At 34.9% G+C, this 19016-nt stretch overlaps 1 protein-coding gene across 2 annotated transcripts; it reads right to left on the bottom strand.

Annotated features, from left to right (window-relative positions):
• Window positions 1-1471: 1471 nt before the first annotated feature.
• Window positions 1472-12648, bottom strand: LOC145587884 (uncharacterized). 2 transcript variants are annotated; one of them, XM_081644546.1, is made up of 16 exons: window positions 12271-12648; window positions 11087-11685; window positions 10102-10231; window positions 9800-10001; window positions 8621-8707; window positions 8412-8471; window positions 8226-8312; window positions 6291-6362; window positions 6036-6091; window positions 5765-5850; window positions 5194-5284; window positions 4924-5081; window positions 4753-4844; window positions 4452-4532; window positions 3285-3358; window positions 1472-1789 (listed from the first exon to the last, which is right to left on the bottom strand). In XM_081644546.1, the coding sequence occupies exons 2-16, from the start codon at window positions 11643-11645 to the stop codon at window positions 1714-1716; spliced, it is 1911 nt and encodes a 636-aa protein (XP_081500672.1). In that variant the 5' UTR covers window positions 11646-11685; window positions 12271-12648; the 3' UTR covers window positions 1472-1713. The 2 variants fall into 2 exon arrangements, with proteins under 2 accessions (XP_081500672.1, XP_081500673.1); XM_081644547.1 differs by having other exon boundaries at window positions 10102-10213; window positions 12271-12647.
• Window positions 12649-19016: the final 6368 nt, after the last annotated feature.

Raw genomic sequence — 19016 nt, 5'->3', positions numbered from 1 at the left:
AAAAAAAACGCAAAGGTTTGTCCATTCATATTTAAATGCGGTGTTACTTGGTAAAATGAGGGCGTCCTTTAGCTTGTCATTTTTTCTTTTAGTATAAATCAAATTTTCGAAAAGAAAAATGTAACAATTCTTACCATTTACAATACAACACATTTTTGGTTTAATCAAGTTACCGGTTTTTAATTAATATTTTGCAGATGTTTGTCAAAGGTTGTTTTATTTAGAAATAATTAGGAGCAAAATGTTTTAATTTTCGGAAGATCGGCTAAAGATTGTTTTATATTAATAAATGTTAATAAATAAAAACAATTAAAAGTAGTGGAATACTTAAATGAACTTATGCATAAGATGATTATTGATTATTATTCGTGTAATAACACAAGGTATTGCTCCGACCCAAAATTAGTTTTATTAATAAATCTTGGATCATTAGTGATTCGTGTACGTCATATTTGTATAGATGTTTAGTTATGGCTAAAATAAGATTCAATGCTCGAGTGATATATTGGTAACAATTACAAAACTTTGCACCCAAACTTGAGTAACTTGGAGCAGTGAGCATTTAATTACTGGTAGCGAGTTGAGCTGCCGCCTCTTGAAACGCTTCACCAAGTGCCCCAAGAACGTTCATCTAAAAAAGGCCTCGCCAAACAACCACCGGCCAAACCCATCGTCAAGCCCCATCACAGCCAGTCAACCACGTTCACTCTAGCCCACCCTTACCCTCACCGATCCACCCCCACCAGGCCACCCACCAGTACACCATGCTATATAATTCCCGCGTTCAGATACGAAATTCTTCACCACTGCGGTGCTACCTCCATCAAACCACCCACAATAGCCACCAGCCCACCACCTACAGCAGCCTAGCAAGACTGGATATTAAACAGAAAGTAAAGTTGGTTCGGAAAAATAAAATCATGTAAATCTAAGGGACAAAGACGAGATAATTCGAGTCTGTGGTAGCTAAATTTGGCCAGACCATACACCAGATTTAGCCAATATTCTTGCAAACTATGGTTCACTGGTGGCATTGGGAGACAAATATAGTTCACTGACTAGGGGACGAGGCGGAACAAAGGTTCGTTGCAACTCTTGCAAGTGACCTAATGACTAGTGTCTTTTTCTTAGTCCTCCCGTTCCCTTACAAGGCGCGGTTCTTTATTTTGGTTTTAGTTGTTTAAAAGAAAACCTTTTCACCAACTTGGAGAAAGAATGATCGACTTCTTGTATCCACTTAAGAATTTACATTTCTGTCCTGCAAACTAATGCAGCTAACATCACAGTACACCATTTACACAACCAGCAAACAGGAGTTTGCAGGCTATTTATCGACTTGAATGGTGATACATATCTTCCAGATCATTTTTCAAGATCCTAATTCTACCAAGAGATTGTAACTATATATATATATATATATATATATATATATATATATATATATATATATATATATATATATATATATATATATATATATATATATAAAATCAATTAAACATGCGTTACAGTGTGCTAAGATGTTGTACTGGATATTTGCTGCAGCATCAGATTGTAAGATTCTACCACTTTCTTTGAGAGTGGAGAGAATATTCGGCCATAAAATCTCACACCAGCACATTAGCAGGGAGACGCGCATTATAAGCACTATTATGGGGCAAATGGCAAGTCATCCTTGATATGTCATACCTTGAGCTTGGTTTGTGTCGTCCTTCACACACATCCTTGATCAGTCATACCTTGTGCAACAGTTAGAAATGCAGCAATGGCAGCTCCATACACCAGAACCCTAACAAAAAGGAAGGGAAAGACATCAGAATAAGATAATCAGATGTAAATTGACCCTCAACTCATGTATTAGATAGGCTGACCCAATAATATAGAAGGTAAAGTAATGGCCTGGCTTCAACCGTGCATGCATATTTTGTAATGGTTCAAATGACACTTTCATACTCCTCTCGGCAATTGCAAAAATAGTAATCAGAGTTCAGAAGGGGTAGATAAGTAATTAGCTGCTGACAACAATGAAACGTTGGTCACACTAAAACAACTTATCCAGATCTAAAGCAATTTAACTGACCCCAATGTTCTTTGAATATAAGAAACTAGGATTAGATACGAACAACTTTGTATTCATACAAGTGCACTGACTGAAAAGGTTACACAATTCCACATGAAATCTTTATCACATAAATTGAGGGAAGCCAGACTAGGAAGAGTGAAATGGCAAGTGCATGTGAGTACAGATGTTACCAACAAAAAAAAAAATTGTCAGGTACTGGCAAATGACAGCATTATTACCTAACAACAGCAAATCCAAACTAGAAGTTCAGCTACATGCCGTACTAAATTTTAAAAGTCGAGAGATCTACACGCAACAAAAATAAACTCTCAATTTCCTCATGTTCTTGCAAAAGAAGATTTTAGAAGATGAAGACTAAAAGAAGGAAGTTTTTACCATTTGTAAGTGTTGCAATTTTATTTAGTAAAAGAATGAGGAAGTATTATATTAGGCAAAAGTATTATTTTAAGCTATTTAATCATAAATGAAATTCTAGATGAAGTTACTGCACAAATCATGGGATGAATAGCTCGAATCATATGAAAAGGAGCTACTTCCCCAAAAAACTTGCTATCCCTCAAGTTTAAATGAACCTCCCTTCACATGGGTGCATGGTGACATGACACTAGCAATTTTTCAAATAAGTTCTGACACCTATATTAATTAATTAAAAATAAACAATTTTTCTTTGTAATCAAAACCTTCACCACAAGCTTATAGTAACAACTAATAAGTCTAACACCAGCTAAGTACACGTGATACAAAATACAGCAGAATAAATGATATTATAAAACAATATGACATGCTCATTTAAAGAAGATGATCCAGAGGAAATAATAGACAGTAACAATGTTTAAGAATAAATTATACTCTGTGCATCATCAAGAATAGAAAGAAGAAAGGTCAGGTGGGCTAAGTAATGGAAAAGAATGTAGGACCATTATAACCTGACCACTGAGCCAGGATGAGAGGTCTACTACAAGTTTTAGGTCTTATAAAAAATCAATATTTATACTTTCCCAGTAAACTTTAAAAAGGGTCCAGCACTAGAGTAGGTAAGGGAGGGTCATAATATAATCAGTTTCCTTCATCTCCAAGGAGCAGGGAAAGAACTATATCCTTAACCTCTTACAACAATTAACGTTAATTCTCTACACCACTGACACATTCTAGAGAAACTGGAAGACAAAAAAGGGCTACTACACTTGGTATTGCAACTTACTCGGGACTTTCTTTCTCATAACCAAAGTCTGTTGCTGCTTTTAATGCTCTCTGATATGTCTGTTTCATGGCATCCTGTCAAGGTAATAGTACAAAGACTTAGTATCTCACAGAATTTCAATCTTAACAAAACATGGAACAAGATATTAAGCAGTAATTATCATGCACAATTTGAATTATACAAACTACATAATACATATCACAGGTCTACTCCTTTTCCTTAATAAAAGACCACATTTCAATCTTTTGGCGTCCCAAAAAAAAGGCCACTTTCAAATTTGGTGACTTATACTTTAAATTTTACCAAACTCAATAATTGAACTAATCCTTTCAGCATATGTTTGTGAGCATATAACCAACACAAAAGAGAGAAAAGTTTGTGTAAAAATGTACAAGAGGTTCGGTATGGGAGTATTCAAGCATGTCATACTGACAGGCTCCACCAAAGATCACCTTCCAGCACATTAGCCATTGCCAGGATTTCATATGAGCATCTCTTTTACCATCTAGTAAAGTCGCTAGCATTTCAAAATCCATAGCCTCTTCAAAACAAATTGGAATATCTTTGCTAGCATTCATCACATATGAAATTATAGCATTTTTATAGCATGCATATAGTCCACAAACACTATAAAAACTAGATTGAGTCCAATAGTCAAGAGCACCATGGTATCCACAGAAAAATTCTCATAAAAATTGCTGAATTGGGCAACAAGATATCGTTATAAGGAACTATATAAGGCAGAAGACATTAGCTTTGGATATAGCTAGGAAGACCCAACATGAAGGAATCATCAGATGATTGTTAAGCAAAATCAAGAGTGGTTAGGGTTCGATCATTTTATTTTAACCAGCGAGTATGATTTCTTTTACACTAAACCACAATTTAATAGCATAATTTGAAGTTGAAAGTATACAATATAAAAATCATATACAGTGTATATAAAGAAATGTTAAACGCCAAAAAGGGAGGAAAAAAAATTTAACAAAGTCTCTAACAGCAAGAGTTGTACCAATTGTCAGCTAAAGAACATCAAACTTGGTAAAACATGATGCTCAGGCATCAAGTCAAGAGAGGCCATCCACTGAGATCTGTTTGGAACTTTAGACCGTAAACAAAATTATAAAGGTTTATATAGAGGTATATATCATACTGAACATGGCTGACCTGTAATTTTGATTCAAAGTCTTCAGGGGACCATTGCATTAAATTGAACTCATGATTTAGTTCAAGTTCTCCAGCAGCAACCTGTACGCAACATCATTGTAGTTTCACAAATAAAAATCACAAGCATCGTGGAGAATTCTGGAAAGCGATAGTAATTCTCTAATTTCATGACTTTTTTGTCTCTCGTTTAATATAAAGTCTAATTTAGTCGGAAAGGCTATCTTGGTCAACTCTTAAACTATTTATCATAGCAACCAACGTAATACCAAATTACCAAGTATATGCATAACAGCAGCCTTACCCCTCCAGCACCAGCAGCCATAGCTGGTGCAACAACAACGTTGGCTTTCCTTAGGACATCAACCGCTTCCAGGGTGCAAGGCATGATGGAACCTAAGGAACAATCAGATAATCAGTAACAGGAATTTACTACAGAAAAAGTTGAGAGACTTGACACAAATAAAAGGTGTACCTTCAACTAGAAGACGACAACCAGAATTGACCAAACTTATGGCATCAGATTGATCTATCTCGTTTTGCGTAGCACAAGGAAATGCCACATCACACCTCTCAGTCCAAGGTTTTGCTTCATCATAGTACTTTGATCGAGCATAAGTTTTAGAATAATCCCTACCAGTCCCAAAGAAGTAAGATACATCATAGACGTTAATAAACACAAAGTATAAATTTAAATGTATCTACAGACTACAGTAAAACAAAAGCAAAAGCTAGAAAGATTGACCTCAAACTTCTTTGTTGAGCTTTTATATCCCTGAGAAACTGAATTTTCATGAAGTCAAAGCCATCTTCATCTACCAAATAGCCCTTTGAATCTGTAACAAGCATTTCAGCACAAGGATATGTCACTAATGGAGTCACATACAAACAGAATATAACTAATGAGTAGAATATTGTGATCATTACTGAAATTCATCTCAGAATAACTATCTAAATTGTCCACAACCAGTCAGCGTTGAGATTAAAAAAGAGAAATAGTACATCCATAAAGAAAACTAATATAGGATGAACAGAGAAGCACTAGGTGCAGGAGCTTAAATTTGGCACATGCTGAGCTGTCCATGTCTACCATGATGTCAATTGTCAAATGAATAAATGAATCAAGCAACAAAGACCTTCAATATCCTAATCTCAGTAAACTTGCAACTATTCCAAAATGTGAAACAGTTAACATCATGGTAATTTAACGTAACTGTACTGAGAAGATAGTCTGTAAAACTTCATTATTTATTTTTAAAAAAAGTGTTCAGCACATTGCAAATTGGCTTAGAATCAATCTCCCAGAAATCTTTTACCTGATACTGTGATAGGAACAGCACCATAAGCAAGAAGCTTTTCTATGACATGGAATGCGATTTTCCCAGAGCCACTTACCACACACCTGGAAAAGTAAATCATAATCAGGATCAATCCATATCTACAGATATTATCTATTTCTTCTTTGAAAGATTCTTTCTAAATAAAACTGATCAAGAGACCTCTACAGACCCCAAATCTAAACGCATCATTAAAATGATATATAACTTTAAACAAAAAAACTGCAATCTCATCAATTAAATCCAACACCTTAAACCCTTCAATTCTCTGCTTGAATCTCCTAGAATGAGCTGGGCAAAGAAAACCTGCAGATATAAGAACATTTGTCAGCTCCACTCAATGACATATGCAAAGTTGACTAGAAACAACTCTCAAAACTAGAACAATGGAGATAAGTTACGTCAGAATATATGCAACAAATCGAGAATATCAAATTTTAAAAAAAAACTCCCATGGAAAATTCAAAGTAGACTGCAAAGCATAATAAGTGAAAGATGAGATTACCAGCCCATAGCCAGTAGCTTCTGTTCGTAGGCTAGAACCAGACCAGAAAACCCGTGATCCTGTAAAACTTCCCTGCGTAAGAAAGCAATTGAACAGAAAATGCGAGATTATTTGCTTCTGCCACAATAATTGTAGGCATTAGTTCAGCAGAGTAGATGATGTGAAATGAAAGGAAAGAAATTAAGGGGCCGTTTGGTTCGCACGAGGGAATCGGAATGGAATGAACAAAGGGAAAGGAGAAGAATGGAATGAAAATACCCTATTTTTGCTTTGTTGTTTGTTTTTAAAACAAAGGAATCATTCACACCACCACACCACCACCACCACACATTTCATCTTTCTCAGCCACCAAACCCCTCATCGGCCCTCCCTCGCCGGCTATCCCCCTCCCCTCGCCGCCCTTCCCCTCGCTTTGCCGTCGCTAGCCGCGTGAGCCTCGACCACCCCTTCCCCGCAAAAACCACCCTAGCCCCGCAAAACCCTAGCCCCGATCTCCCTCTCCCCCGAAACCGTCGCCTGGCCCTCCCACCACCCTCGAAACCCTAGCCGCTAGGGTTTCGAGGGTGGTGGGAGGGCCAGGCGACGGTTTCGGGGGAGAGGGAGATCGGGGCTAGGGTTTTGCGGGGCTAGGGGTGGTTTTTGCGGGGGAGGGGGGTGCAGCGGTGGTGGGGGGAGGTGCAGCGGTGGTTGGGGGAGGCTCGGCGGTGGTCTGGGTTGGTTTTCCGGTGGTGTTGGTAGGTGTGAAGGTGGTGATGTGGTGGTGTGAAGGTCGGTAGGGAAAGGGAATGGGAAAGTTTAGGGGGGGTGGGGAATGGAGTTGGAAGGATTTGGGGTAATGAAGAGCGTAAAGGGAATGAATAAAAGTGCTAAACAAACATCAACAAAGGGAATCGAGCCAGTTGATTCCCATTCCCTTTCCTGATTACCCCCAACCAAACGGCCCCTAAAGGTGTCTACATTAACTATCTTGAAAGAAACATATAAATACTAGAATTTGTCTAAACGACTCTATGACTAGTTCCATGGATGATAATGCTGAAATTTTTTGGAATCTTAGCTAATGAACAATTTGTCAAGGGATACCATTTGATGCATACAAACTTTTGTAGGTTACTATTAATAACTTAATATCTTCTGATAATTATCGCAGTAAATTACTAATACCCTTGCAGACAAGTCTCAGGGCTGTCTCCAAGTAATAGATAGACCAACATGTAAATATGACCAAGTTGGAAGCTAATGCAACATTCCACAATAATCTATCTTCCTTAATAAAACAGGAAACTCGTTATCTTCTATAGTTCTATATCAACAAGCATAATGCATCTTCAGCTCACAGCAAGCTGCTCTCAGCTAACACACGACCAGGACAATGCAGAAAAAAAACGGAAATACAAACCTAAAACTTGCTTTAGCAATAAGTGAGTGTGACTCAGGTTTTATGTTTCTCATGAGGCCATTTCAGGGAGTTTACTTCCACAACATTTTCATTGTTAAAAAACTAAAGTTATATTATTATTTTCAGGGAACAAATTTTTAACACATAATGTATTAAAAATTAAACTCTAAAGCCCAGAACCACGACAAACGCAACCAGAACCATATGTACATTCCCCACGACACCATAACTGTTTCCATGATGCAATTGAACCTGAATTTTGGAACCATGACTAGAACAGAGAACCCACCCACCCCCCCCCCCCCAACCCTTCCTTTCCTTTAATATGATAATCTTTCCTTCAGGCTTCATCCAGTCGAAACAGTGAGAGAATAAGAATAATTCTTGTTTAGATGGTTACTAAGAGCTAAAAAACTGTACATAGAAAATACAAATACAAAAAGAAAGAAACAATAGTAATCTGTCGAAAACAGTAGCATAATTAAACTAATGCTCCTTAATAAAATGACATTATTTACCCTAAATGACTGATTTACCTGAAAGTGACCAGCAAGGCGCCTATACTGCCCAAAAAGATAACCCATCTCCCGAGCACCAACACCCATTTCTTCAGAAGGAAGATCCTGTTATATATGAAGATTGACTAGACATGACTTACAATCATAATAAAAAAAAAAAAGAGCACAATGTCATCAAACAAGGAACAAAAAGCTTCAGATTACCTGATCAGGCCCTAAATACCGGTAAAGCTCATTAATAAAGCTTTGACAGAAGCGCATAATCTGTAGATACAAGTAAATTCATGAATGAATTATGGCATCCAAAGTGAAACAAAAAATAATAATAAATGAAAAAAAAATAGGGAGATAATGAATACAAAAACTAATAAGGAAATACGGAAACTAGACCACAAGGATATGAACAAAAGTACCTCATTATCACTTTTCCCTTTTGGATCAAAGTCACTTCCACCAGCCGCCCCTCCTAGTTTGTATGGTGATAAAGCATTCTTTAGAGTCTGCAATATGAATTAACTGTTAGAAAGAACAGGCAGGCAATTACATGTAAATCTGCTGTCCTACTTCTAATCTTTTAAATGAATGTATTATTCTATATCATATGAACAGGAAAGGCTAGCTGTCTACTTATCTTAGACCCAAAATTGTTTGTTATGTCATTCTAATCATTCCCTCTGTCCTCTCCTTCCCCCAAACTCCTTTACGTTGATGTTCCCACCACCACCGTCATCGGCACCACTGTATCCCACCACCATCACCCTCACAAACCCCGCCACTGCCACCACCACAAGTACCATTGCCAACCCACTCCCACCTGATGTATAAAAAGGATCAAGGTGCAATAAAGCGATAGAGGTCGTGCTACGCTTAGGCTTCTATTTTTCCTTTCCCTTTCTCCTCTTTAAACAAACAAGAAAAATGTAGGAGTTTTTTTTTCCTTTCTCCCCTTATCCCTTTCTCGATTTCATAATTTCCCCTTTTGATTTTCCAAAAGGCTCTTTAGTAAACCTTCTTAAACAAGTGAAGATATGCAAAAGCATAGCTTAATATGTAACTAGAACGCATGCAAAAGCATAGCTTAATACAAAGTATGTAACTACAATGCCAACATGAAAAAAATTCTTCCACACTACCTTCGTTCTCTTTAATATCTTAAATTACATTTTAGTAAATATTATAGAAAGTATTGTCAAAGCATACATCAAGAGACGAATCTAACAAGATGACACATCAGTATGTTTTCTTAACATTTAAATAATTAAATCACAAAAGATAGTCAAAAGAGGGGAGTAAGTGAGTAACATATCAAGCGTTGCGATTAAAAACAGCGGAGGAAGTATATCACTAAGAAAGCACTTATTTACTTTATGGTAGAAAGTAAAGATGATAGTTACATATAAGAGGGAAAACAAAAAATATTAACCATATACCATTGAAACATCTTTTGAACAATGAACTAACAACTTATTTAAAGTAAATTACAGAATTGAACAAAATGCAAGTAGTTACAGATTTATTTTGTCTTGTTATTTATCCCCATTTAGATTTAGACAAGGTAGGGATGGGAAAATATTCATTAGAATAGATTATACCTGCTCAAAAGCAAGAAACTTGGCAATACTTAAGTTCATCGATGGATGAAAACGAATTCCTCCCCTACATGGACCTAATGCCTGATTAAACTGCACCCGAAATCCTCGATTAACATGTGTCTCACCCCGGTCATCAACCCATGGAACTCGAAAAATAATTGCACGTTCAGGTTCAAGCAAACGTTCCATTATATTAACATAACTGAAATGAAAATTAACATAAGAAGTTAACAGCCAACTCAGATAATAAATTGTCTTTGTGAGCAAAATATAACAAATGATTATTGAAGTAGCTAACTTACTGTGAATTCTTTCCAATTACTCTTTCAATCGAATGCACTGCTTCTTGTACTGACTGAATAAATTCCACCTCATGAGGATCTCTTTTTAATACAGCTTCAACAATTGATCCAGCTGTTTTTGACATTAAAGCTACATGTTGTAGAAAACATTATACAAAAACCACAAAAGAAAAATTGAATAAGCAAATGCAACTATATTTTAACAAGATTGACAAAAGCATACATGTCAAAATATTAGGATAATCGTTCAGCTGAAAATGAGAGATAGAAACACCATGCATGTCAACCAAAATCGGAAGCGGAAACTCATTTACAGAATGCATAAAGACTGAGATAATCTTGTCACCAAATAGAGTTATCATAGATAATTTCCTTAAAAGTGCAATTAATTAGAGACTTAAAGTAGAAGAAAATGGAAGTGGAAACTCATTTATCGGGAGCAAAGCCGTAATCTCATCACTAGATTGAGGGTTATCATAGTTATTTTTCTTTAAAGTGCAATTAGTTAGAGTCTTAGAGTAGAAGAAAAATCAGTAGCGTAAACTCATTTATCGAGAGCAAAGTCAATAAAATATTGTCATTAAATAGAGGATTATTGTGGATCGTTTTCCTAAAAAATGCAATTAGTTAGAGACTTAGAGTTACAGAAAACACCAAATATTTTTTATCGTCTCAAATTAGTTTTAACGTCTCTATGGGCTAAATAATCAAATGGCAAACGGCAAACCTAGTGGGAAGGGGGAAAAAACACAGAGAATTCTACATCCATGCCATCAAGTTCTCTTCTCTTGCTACATATTCTCAAAAGTGAGCACCGTGCCCATTTAATAAGCTTGTTCAATGCACAAAATGAAATAAATACGGAGTACTAAAGAATCAATAGGACACTTTCACCTAATAAATTGGGTCCGGCTACTAAAATGCACAATAGGAACCTATTGTTAATGAGAATGTGGGAGAAATGGATAGGAAAAACAAAACTGACCTTTAACATACATAGGTTTATCAACAACAATCTTATCCTTGGAAGCCATTTGTAGCCGAACAGCTTCTTTATGCAACAAGCTATTATTATGTTCTTCCAAGGCACTCATCTGCATATTTCTACTGCCTTCATTTCCATAGGGATTCCTCCTATGCTTCCTGCCATATTCTCGACAAACAGAACAGAAGATCCTTGCAGTTCCATCCTTGACATCGACATATGCCCATTTGTAGGTATCAGCCCATTCTTCTCTCCATCGTTTCACAACCTTTTTCTTTTTCTTCAATGGTTGACCTTTTGATAAATCTTGATTGTCATCCTGGAGAGATGGCATAATTTGTATTTGCTTAGTCTCATCCTGCTCATCAATGGAGGGCTCACGTGGCGCAATTATTAGAGCAGCACTAGCAAACGATGGATCATCATCCCCATGACCAATTTCCAAGTCGATTTCTTCTCCTACTCCAAGTTCTCTAACTACCAAGTGATGCCTCTGCTGAATCAGATTCATGTCATCCATTGTAGAATTCATCCCTAACCCACTCACCGGAAGCAACATTCAGCATGTCAATCCTAACCAACCTCCAGTATCTTTTACTCTGCCAATAACCACCAACACACAGCTCATTCAACTCAACAACTGCAATGTCCATACTTTTAACTCCAAAAATCATACATAAATTACAAAGAAAATTATACATCAATGAATCAGCACAAGTATTCAAGAACATCTAAATTCAATTTCTTTCGGGATCGATACACGCGGGCGTGCAAATATGGCCACTCTCAGGCTCTCAGCCCCCCACCTTAACCACCCCCACCCCACCCCTCCAAATTCAACTCCTCTTTGCCCCCAATGAGATGAGAATTTGAGAATAAGTGTTACAGTGCAAAACATAAGAAACAAACTTACCAACGATATAATTTACTCTTCCACCCTAATTTTCGATTTTCATATCACAATTATAAAGGAAAATCACTCAAAACAGACTAAATTTTAACCAAGAAATAAAATAAATTAAATTGACATCTCTTCTTAACATATTAACATCTGATTTGCTAAAAACACGCCAGTAATCAATATCAAAATTCAAAAAATTAACAAAAAAATGAAACAACAGATACAAAAACAATAATAAAAAAAATACCCAGAAACTAAAATTAAGTATTAAGTACCAAATTACCTCAAAAATCCAGGAAAAAGATGAAAACTTTGAAAATCCAAGATATGGGTTTTCCAGGATTACACTTTTACACACTCAAAATCCCCTTTTTTTTCAATCCAACTTCAAAGATTAAACCAAATTGGTTAAAAATTGATCGAAATCTTCAACGAGAGTACACAATTCTTTCTAACCACTCCCACTTCACAAACACACACACTCTCTCTCCTCCCTCTCTCTAACTTTGAAGATTTTGATTGGAATTGATTTATGGGATTTTGCAAAGTGCAATTAATTTGGTGTACAAACAAAACAAAATGGAAGAAGAGAGGAAGAAAAAACAGTGGAAATTTTTGGTATTTATAAAGTTTAATTTTGCTTCTTTCTTTCCAGACTTTAATCATTCTTACCCGTTTTTTAGCGCGTGTAATGCTGTTTTTGTGTTTTCTGTTTATTTGGATCACCTCATTTTCGGTTCATACTATAATAATGATCCATTATGCAACTCTTTTTATATATTCCAATAAAAATATAAAAATAAAAATAAACGGATTTTGTTATACACAGCTCTTAAGGTCAAGACAGTATGTTCTGTACACCCAGGTATACCGTATACTCGAGTTATTTAATCATTAAAAAAGAATTTGCTCATTTATTAAATGAGCAAAAATTAATGAGCAAATTACCCGGGTGTACGGTACACCTGGTGTATTTAACAAATTCTATAAGGTCTATGCATAAAAAACAACAATTTTATGTTATTAATGCCCTTTTCTTGTTTCAATGGAATCTAATTTATTACTCCCTCCGTCCCTTATTAATAGTCCATTATGGCTAATTTTAAGTCCCAAAGTGATAGTCCCATTTGTTTTTTTCAAGTACCATTAATATTAAATTTTTACCAAGATTCTCTCCAATTTGCAAAAATATTTGTTCAAATTTAACTTTTTCATGTAAATTTTGCTTCCCGATGTATTTTAATTATTTTCTCTCTCTACTTTTTTCCATACCCAATGTAAATTTACCTTTTCAATATACTTTTACTACTTTTTATTCATGTTTATTAATTCCCATGAAATTTGTCCATAAGGGACGGAGGGAGTAGTATTGATTAAAAAGCTTATTTAATAAGGCAAAAGCTAACGAACGCCCCGGGGGCATTGGATAAGCTAGCTAAAAGTAGAAAAATTAAATTAAAATAAACATTAATTACACCGATCGACGCGTAATTTTGTCATGCTTTCCCAAATTTATACCACTTTTGATAGTATTTTAAATGTTTATCCAACGTCATGGGGCGTTCGTTAACAAGATCCATTTAATAAAGATTGTGGCTATATATAAACATTAATGACAACTTATAATTCTCTTATATTTTCTCGAAAACAAAGAATATAACTGATAAATAAATTCACCCAAATTAAATATGTAATTAATTCCTTCCACACATATACTAGTAATTACCATGAGAATGCACTTTCCAAAGAAAAAAAACTCAATTGTCATTTTCCTATTCATCTTCCCAAAAGTATAGAGCATAACATTCATTCTATGGTTTCCAGGCAATTGGTCGTGTTTGCTCTTCAATTCAAGATATTACTTGCATAAAAATTCTTTTTTTTTTTTTCTTCTTTTGCATGGTTGTTCAGATTCAATTATAAAACTCTTTTTAATTAGCATTACAATTTCAATTATAAATCCAAATGAATGATACCCACAAGAATTTGGGATTACAAGTGGTATGTTTGGAGTTGAAATTGGGACAAAATTGGGATGAGATGGAGTTTTTGATTAGCTTTTGCTAAAATTAAAAGACACCAACATGATTACATACATGATATCTCACATGATATTGGAATGATATTTTTTGGGTTTATTAATTTTGGTTGATTATTTTTGGGTTTATTGGTAGTGTAATGTGTAATATATAATTATATATGCATATGTTAATTAGCTCTATATACACAGCTTTTGTCTGAGATGTTCTAATTTATATATGCAATAGTTATGTTTTGTTTGTAAAACGCTAATTAATATGTAGTAAATTTTTGTTTTTAGATAGATTGTATTTTACCAATTCTTTTTTACATAATTTTTATAGACGTACACCCTCTGTTTTTTTTTTTAAATGCATCACTTGAGAATTTGCACTATTCATATGTTACATTTGACTTAATTTTTTCACTACTATATACTTTATAAACATGGCCATGTAATATATTGTTGGATTTGTTACAATGTCTACTATCATAATATAATTTTGTTATAATTTTTACTAATATCTAATTAAAGATATTAATGGTCAAATTAAAGTTGTGTCTCGACAAGTGTGAAAACTCAAGTGATGCATTTAAAACAAAAATCAGAGGGAGTACTCTGTAATTTTTTTCTTTACTGTATTATGACAGCTTGACAGTTGATCTAATCGGAACTTAATTAGAAAAGATGTGTATAAAAATTTGGGACTATATAAAGATGGGTCTTGAAAATGAGAAATAAAGATGTCTATGTACCACTTATAAGTGAGAAAAAAACGATTTGCAGGGAGTTTATTGTGGGTTTTATCATTTTTTTCCCCTTTAAATATGATGTTTGTTCTACTAACAAAGAGTAATTTTAATATCCTTCCAAAAAAAAAAAAAAAAAAAGTTATAATGGGCTAATAAATTTAGTTTGATGAAAAATTATCCCATGAGCAATACTACATTAATTAAATAAGCTTTTTACATCAATAATAAATTAAATTCCATTGAAACAAGGAAAAGGGCATTAATAACATGAAATTGTTGTTTTTTATGCATAGCCCTTATGCATAACAAAATCCAAAAAAATTTAATGACTAAGGCCCTGTATAGTTCACCTTATTTTTGCTTATCTGACTTATCTGATCTGATCTGATCTCATTGTCTGATTTGAATAAACTTTGAACTTAAGTGTATGATAATTTGTAAGGAAAAAAATATATCAAGTGGGATCTTGTTAGATTCGTAATAATGTGTATTTTATTAATATGTAATTTTCATAATTTTTTTCATTACGAAATTAAAGATATTTAGCGATAAAAAATTACACATAAAACGATGATCTAATCTGAACTTATAACTTACATTTTACTTCGTATGATTTATCTGCCAGTTTTTATATTGCATATATAAACAAAATTTCAAAATTCAAATATGAACCTGCCAAACCACACCAAATAAAAGGCAAAAATAAGTTTTATATTTTTTAAAAAAAGTTAAAGAACAAAGAGACATGTTATCTAACATATATGTCTGTTTGATACCACTAAACAGACCCGTTATCTCAAATAACAAGTCTCTTACTCTTCTAAAATATTAATTTTGTGACTTACATAAAGACCCATTATCACTTACAACGGGTCTCTTTCTCCTAAAAAACAGACCCCCTCTAATGAACGTGTCCCTTTATCAAACAGACCCCTGAGATAGAAACTTGTTGTGAGGCAGTCTCTCATGCATATTTCAACGGGTCTCTTTGCCCATTTTTATAGTAGTGTCCGTGGCTGAGCATAGAGAGAGTGAGAATTCCGCCCAGGCAGAAAGGACCATGGGCAGCTCGTGGCTGGATCAGACATCCCACGGCCAGCCCATGGCTAGGTCTGCCAGCAGCCCTAACGTGTTAGTAGCCCACAGTTCCGAGCACAACACCGAGCAGGCACCCTCACAACAGCACCTCAGGGGTTTCGTTGATGACCTTGAGCAACGAGAAAATTCTTATGATATGGGTAAAGGCAAACATCCCAAGTTTCCCTTCAGTTAAGCTCAGAGATTATGTGACCCACACTATCCGAAATAAATAGTCCATTCACGTCTCAAAGTTTATCGGTGACATCGTCCTCGGGTACTATTTATCTCATAACACATTTTGCTGATTCTCATCGATTTTCTATGAAACATAGAAAATACATTGCTGCAATTACAGGTGGCAATGAGCCAAAAAAATTTAAAGAAACTATGAGGCATGAAGGGTGGAGACAGGCGATGGCCGATGAGATTCCAGCACTTGAAGAACAAGGCACGTGGGTGCTAGAAGATTTACAACCTGGTAAAAAGGCGCTAGGGAGTAAATGGTATACAAAGAGAAGTACGATGAGCATGGGAATCTTCAGAGATTGAAGGCTAGACTAGTCATATTCGGCCATCACCAGGTTGAAGGTCTAGACTACAATAATGAAACATTTGCTCTGGTGGCAAAAATGGTGACACTTCGAACTTTCCTAGCAGTGGCAGCAGTGAAGAATTGGGAAGTTCATTAAATGGACGTTCATAATGTCTTCTTACATGGTAACTTGGAGGAAGAGGTATACATGAAAATTCCCCCTAGTTTTGACAAAAATAATTCTGGGAAAGTGTGCAGGATGAAGAAGTCATTGTATGGCTTGAAGAAAGCTCCTCGTTGTTGGTTTGCAAATTTGGCAACGGCTTTGAAAAATTATGGCTTTGAACAGTCATATCATGATTATTCCCTTTTTACTCTGACGATAGAGAAAATGCAACTTACTGTGCTAGTCTATGTTGATGATTTAATTGTTGCAAAGGCAATGATAAATTTGCCATGTTAACATTCAAAGCATATTTAGGGAATTATTTCAAGATGAAAGACTTGGGAGTTCTGAAATATTTTTTGGGGCTAGAGATAGCTCAAAACAAGCAGGCAATTTTCATGTGTCAGAGAAAGTATGCCTTAGATATTATTACAAAAACAGGGATACTTGAAGCAAAACCCGCAGATTTCCCCATGGAGCAAAACACAGGCTAGCTCTGGCGGATGGTGATATTTTACATGATGTGGAGAGGTATAGACGTCTTATAGGATGTTTGATCTATTTGTCTGTCACTAGGCCGGACTTGGCCTATTCTGTGCATATTTTATCCCAATTTATGCAGAGTCCGAGGGTTGAGCATTGGGATGCTGCCTTGCGAGTTGTGAGATATTTGAAGAAGAATCCAGGTCAGGGAATCTTGTTGAGATATGATAGTGCTCTACAGTTGGAAGGATGGTGTGATTCCGATTGGGCAAGTTGTCCGTTAACCCAACGATCCTTGACAGATTGGTTTGTGTTCCTTAGTCTACCTCCTGTATCATGGAAGACCAAAAAGCAACACACGGTGTCTAAAAGCTCTGCTGAAGTAGAATATCGATCGATGTCAGCAGTGACTTGTGAGTTGAAGTGGCTAAAACGACTTTTAGGAGATTTAGGTGTGCGACAGGACACTGGCATGCACCTATATTGTGATAGTCAATCGACATTATACATTACGCAGAACCCAGTTTTTCATGAGCGGAAGAAACATATTGAAGCCGACTGTCAATTTGTGAGATGCAATTACAGACGGCCTCATCAAACCTTCCTATGTGCCTACAACAGTTCAGTTGGTAGATATTTTCACAAAGGCTTTGGGGAAATTAAAGTCAAGTTTGAATTTTTACTCCGCAAGTTGGATATTTGTGATCTGTATGCTCCAACTTGAGAGGGGGTGTAATACCCCATATTTTTAAAATTATTTCTAATTAATTAATTAGTATTATCTTAAAAAGGGTATTTTAGTAATTTACTTTACTATTTGAATTTTGGAGCCAAAATGATATTTGAATTTTAGCGCCAAAAGTATTTTAAAACTCAATAAATATTTTGGATTTTGGATAAGATTTATTATCCATTTATTTTATTTTAAAAACCGGATAAATTATTTATATATATTTCGGATATTTTAATTAAACAAAATTATATTTTCTTATTTAATTTAAAAGGGCCGAATTTTCCTAATTAATTAGCTAAGATATTCGGATTTTCTAAGTAGAAAATCTGATTTTTCTTAGTTAAATTAATTAGTGAATAATTGGTATTTTCCTAATTAATTATTTTACACATAATATATTATTTACATAATTATTTTTAATCCTTAAATCTAGCAAAATAATTTCCTAAATTCTACATAAGGGGTCCGAAATTTTAAGCTGTGGAAGCTCAAAATATTCGGCCACCTTGGTTGATTTATGGGTGATTTATTTTGGTAATTTGTATTTTTTTTAATTATTTCCCTTAAATCCATAAATTTCCTTAATTTTTATTTCCCATCTACTAAATATTTGATCATCTTATTTCCCTACCTTATTTCATCATTGATTATTCTCCAAGTTATCTCTTTTGCCATATTATATTTCATGAAAACACCCCTTCCTTAAATAAATTATTCTTAGTCACCTTAATATTTAACTTTCCATAATTCTTTAACTCTCTTCTCTAAGTAATTTCCTTAATTCTTTTTACCATAATTCTTCCTACATTCTCCTACCATAACTCTCTCATTCATGAGCCTATAAATACCCCTTCATACCTCTCATATTCTTCACACCAAAAACCCAATTCTCTTCTTCTCTTTTCTTCTTCTTTTCCCTAAACTTTTTCATACTTTTCTTCTCCTCTTTTTACACAAATCATCCCGTTTATCTTTGAAATCCAGTTTTCGGGCACTTTTGGTCAATTTTGGGGTTTTGCTATTTCACGGAAAATTGTTGCTCTCGAAAAATCCTTGAGGTTAGGCCTAAGAATCACCCAATTCAGAGTTATATTGAAGGAGTTATAACCTGTGCAAGTTCTGCCTATTCTTTCCAACGAAAATTCAATTATCTTTAATCCTATTCTTTTATCTTCTTCATGGTTAGTTTTCTAAAATACAAATACCTATTTCAAAGCAATAATTTTATATTAAAGTATTATTTTTAAAGAGTTTTATAGTCCA

The sequence above is a fragment of the Chenopodium album genome, chromosome 17, assembly GCF_948465745.1.
Source record: "Chenopodium album chromosome 17, dcCheAlbu1.1, whole genome shotgun sequence".
Classification (NCBI taxonomy): Eukaryota; Viridiplantae; Streptophyta; class Magnoliopsida; order Caryophyllales; family Amaranthaceae; genus Chenopodium; species Chenopodium album.
This window is presented reverse-complemented; position numbering and strand designations above follow the sequence as displayed.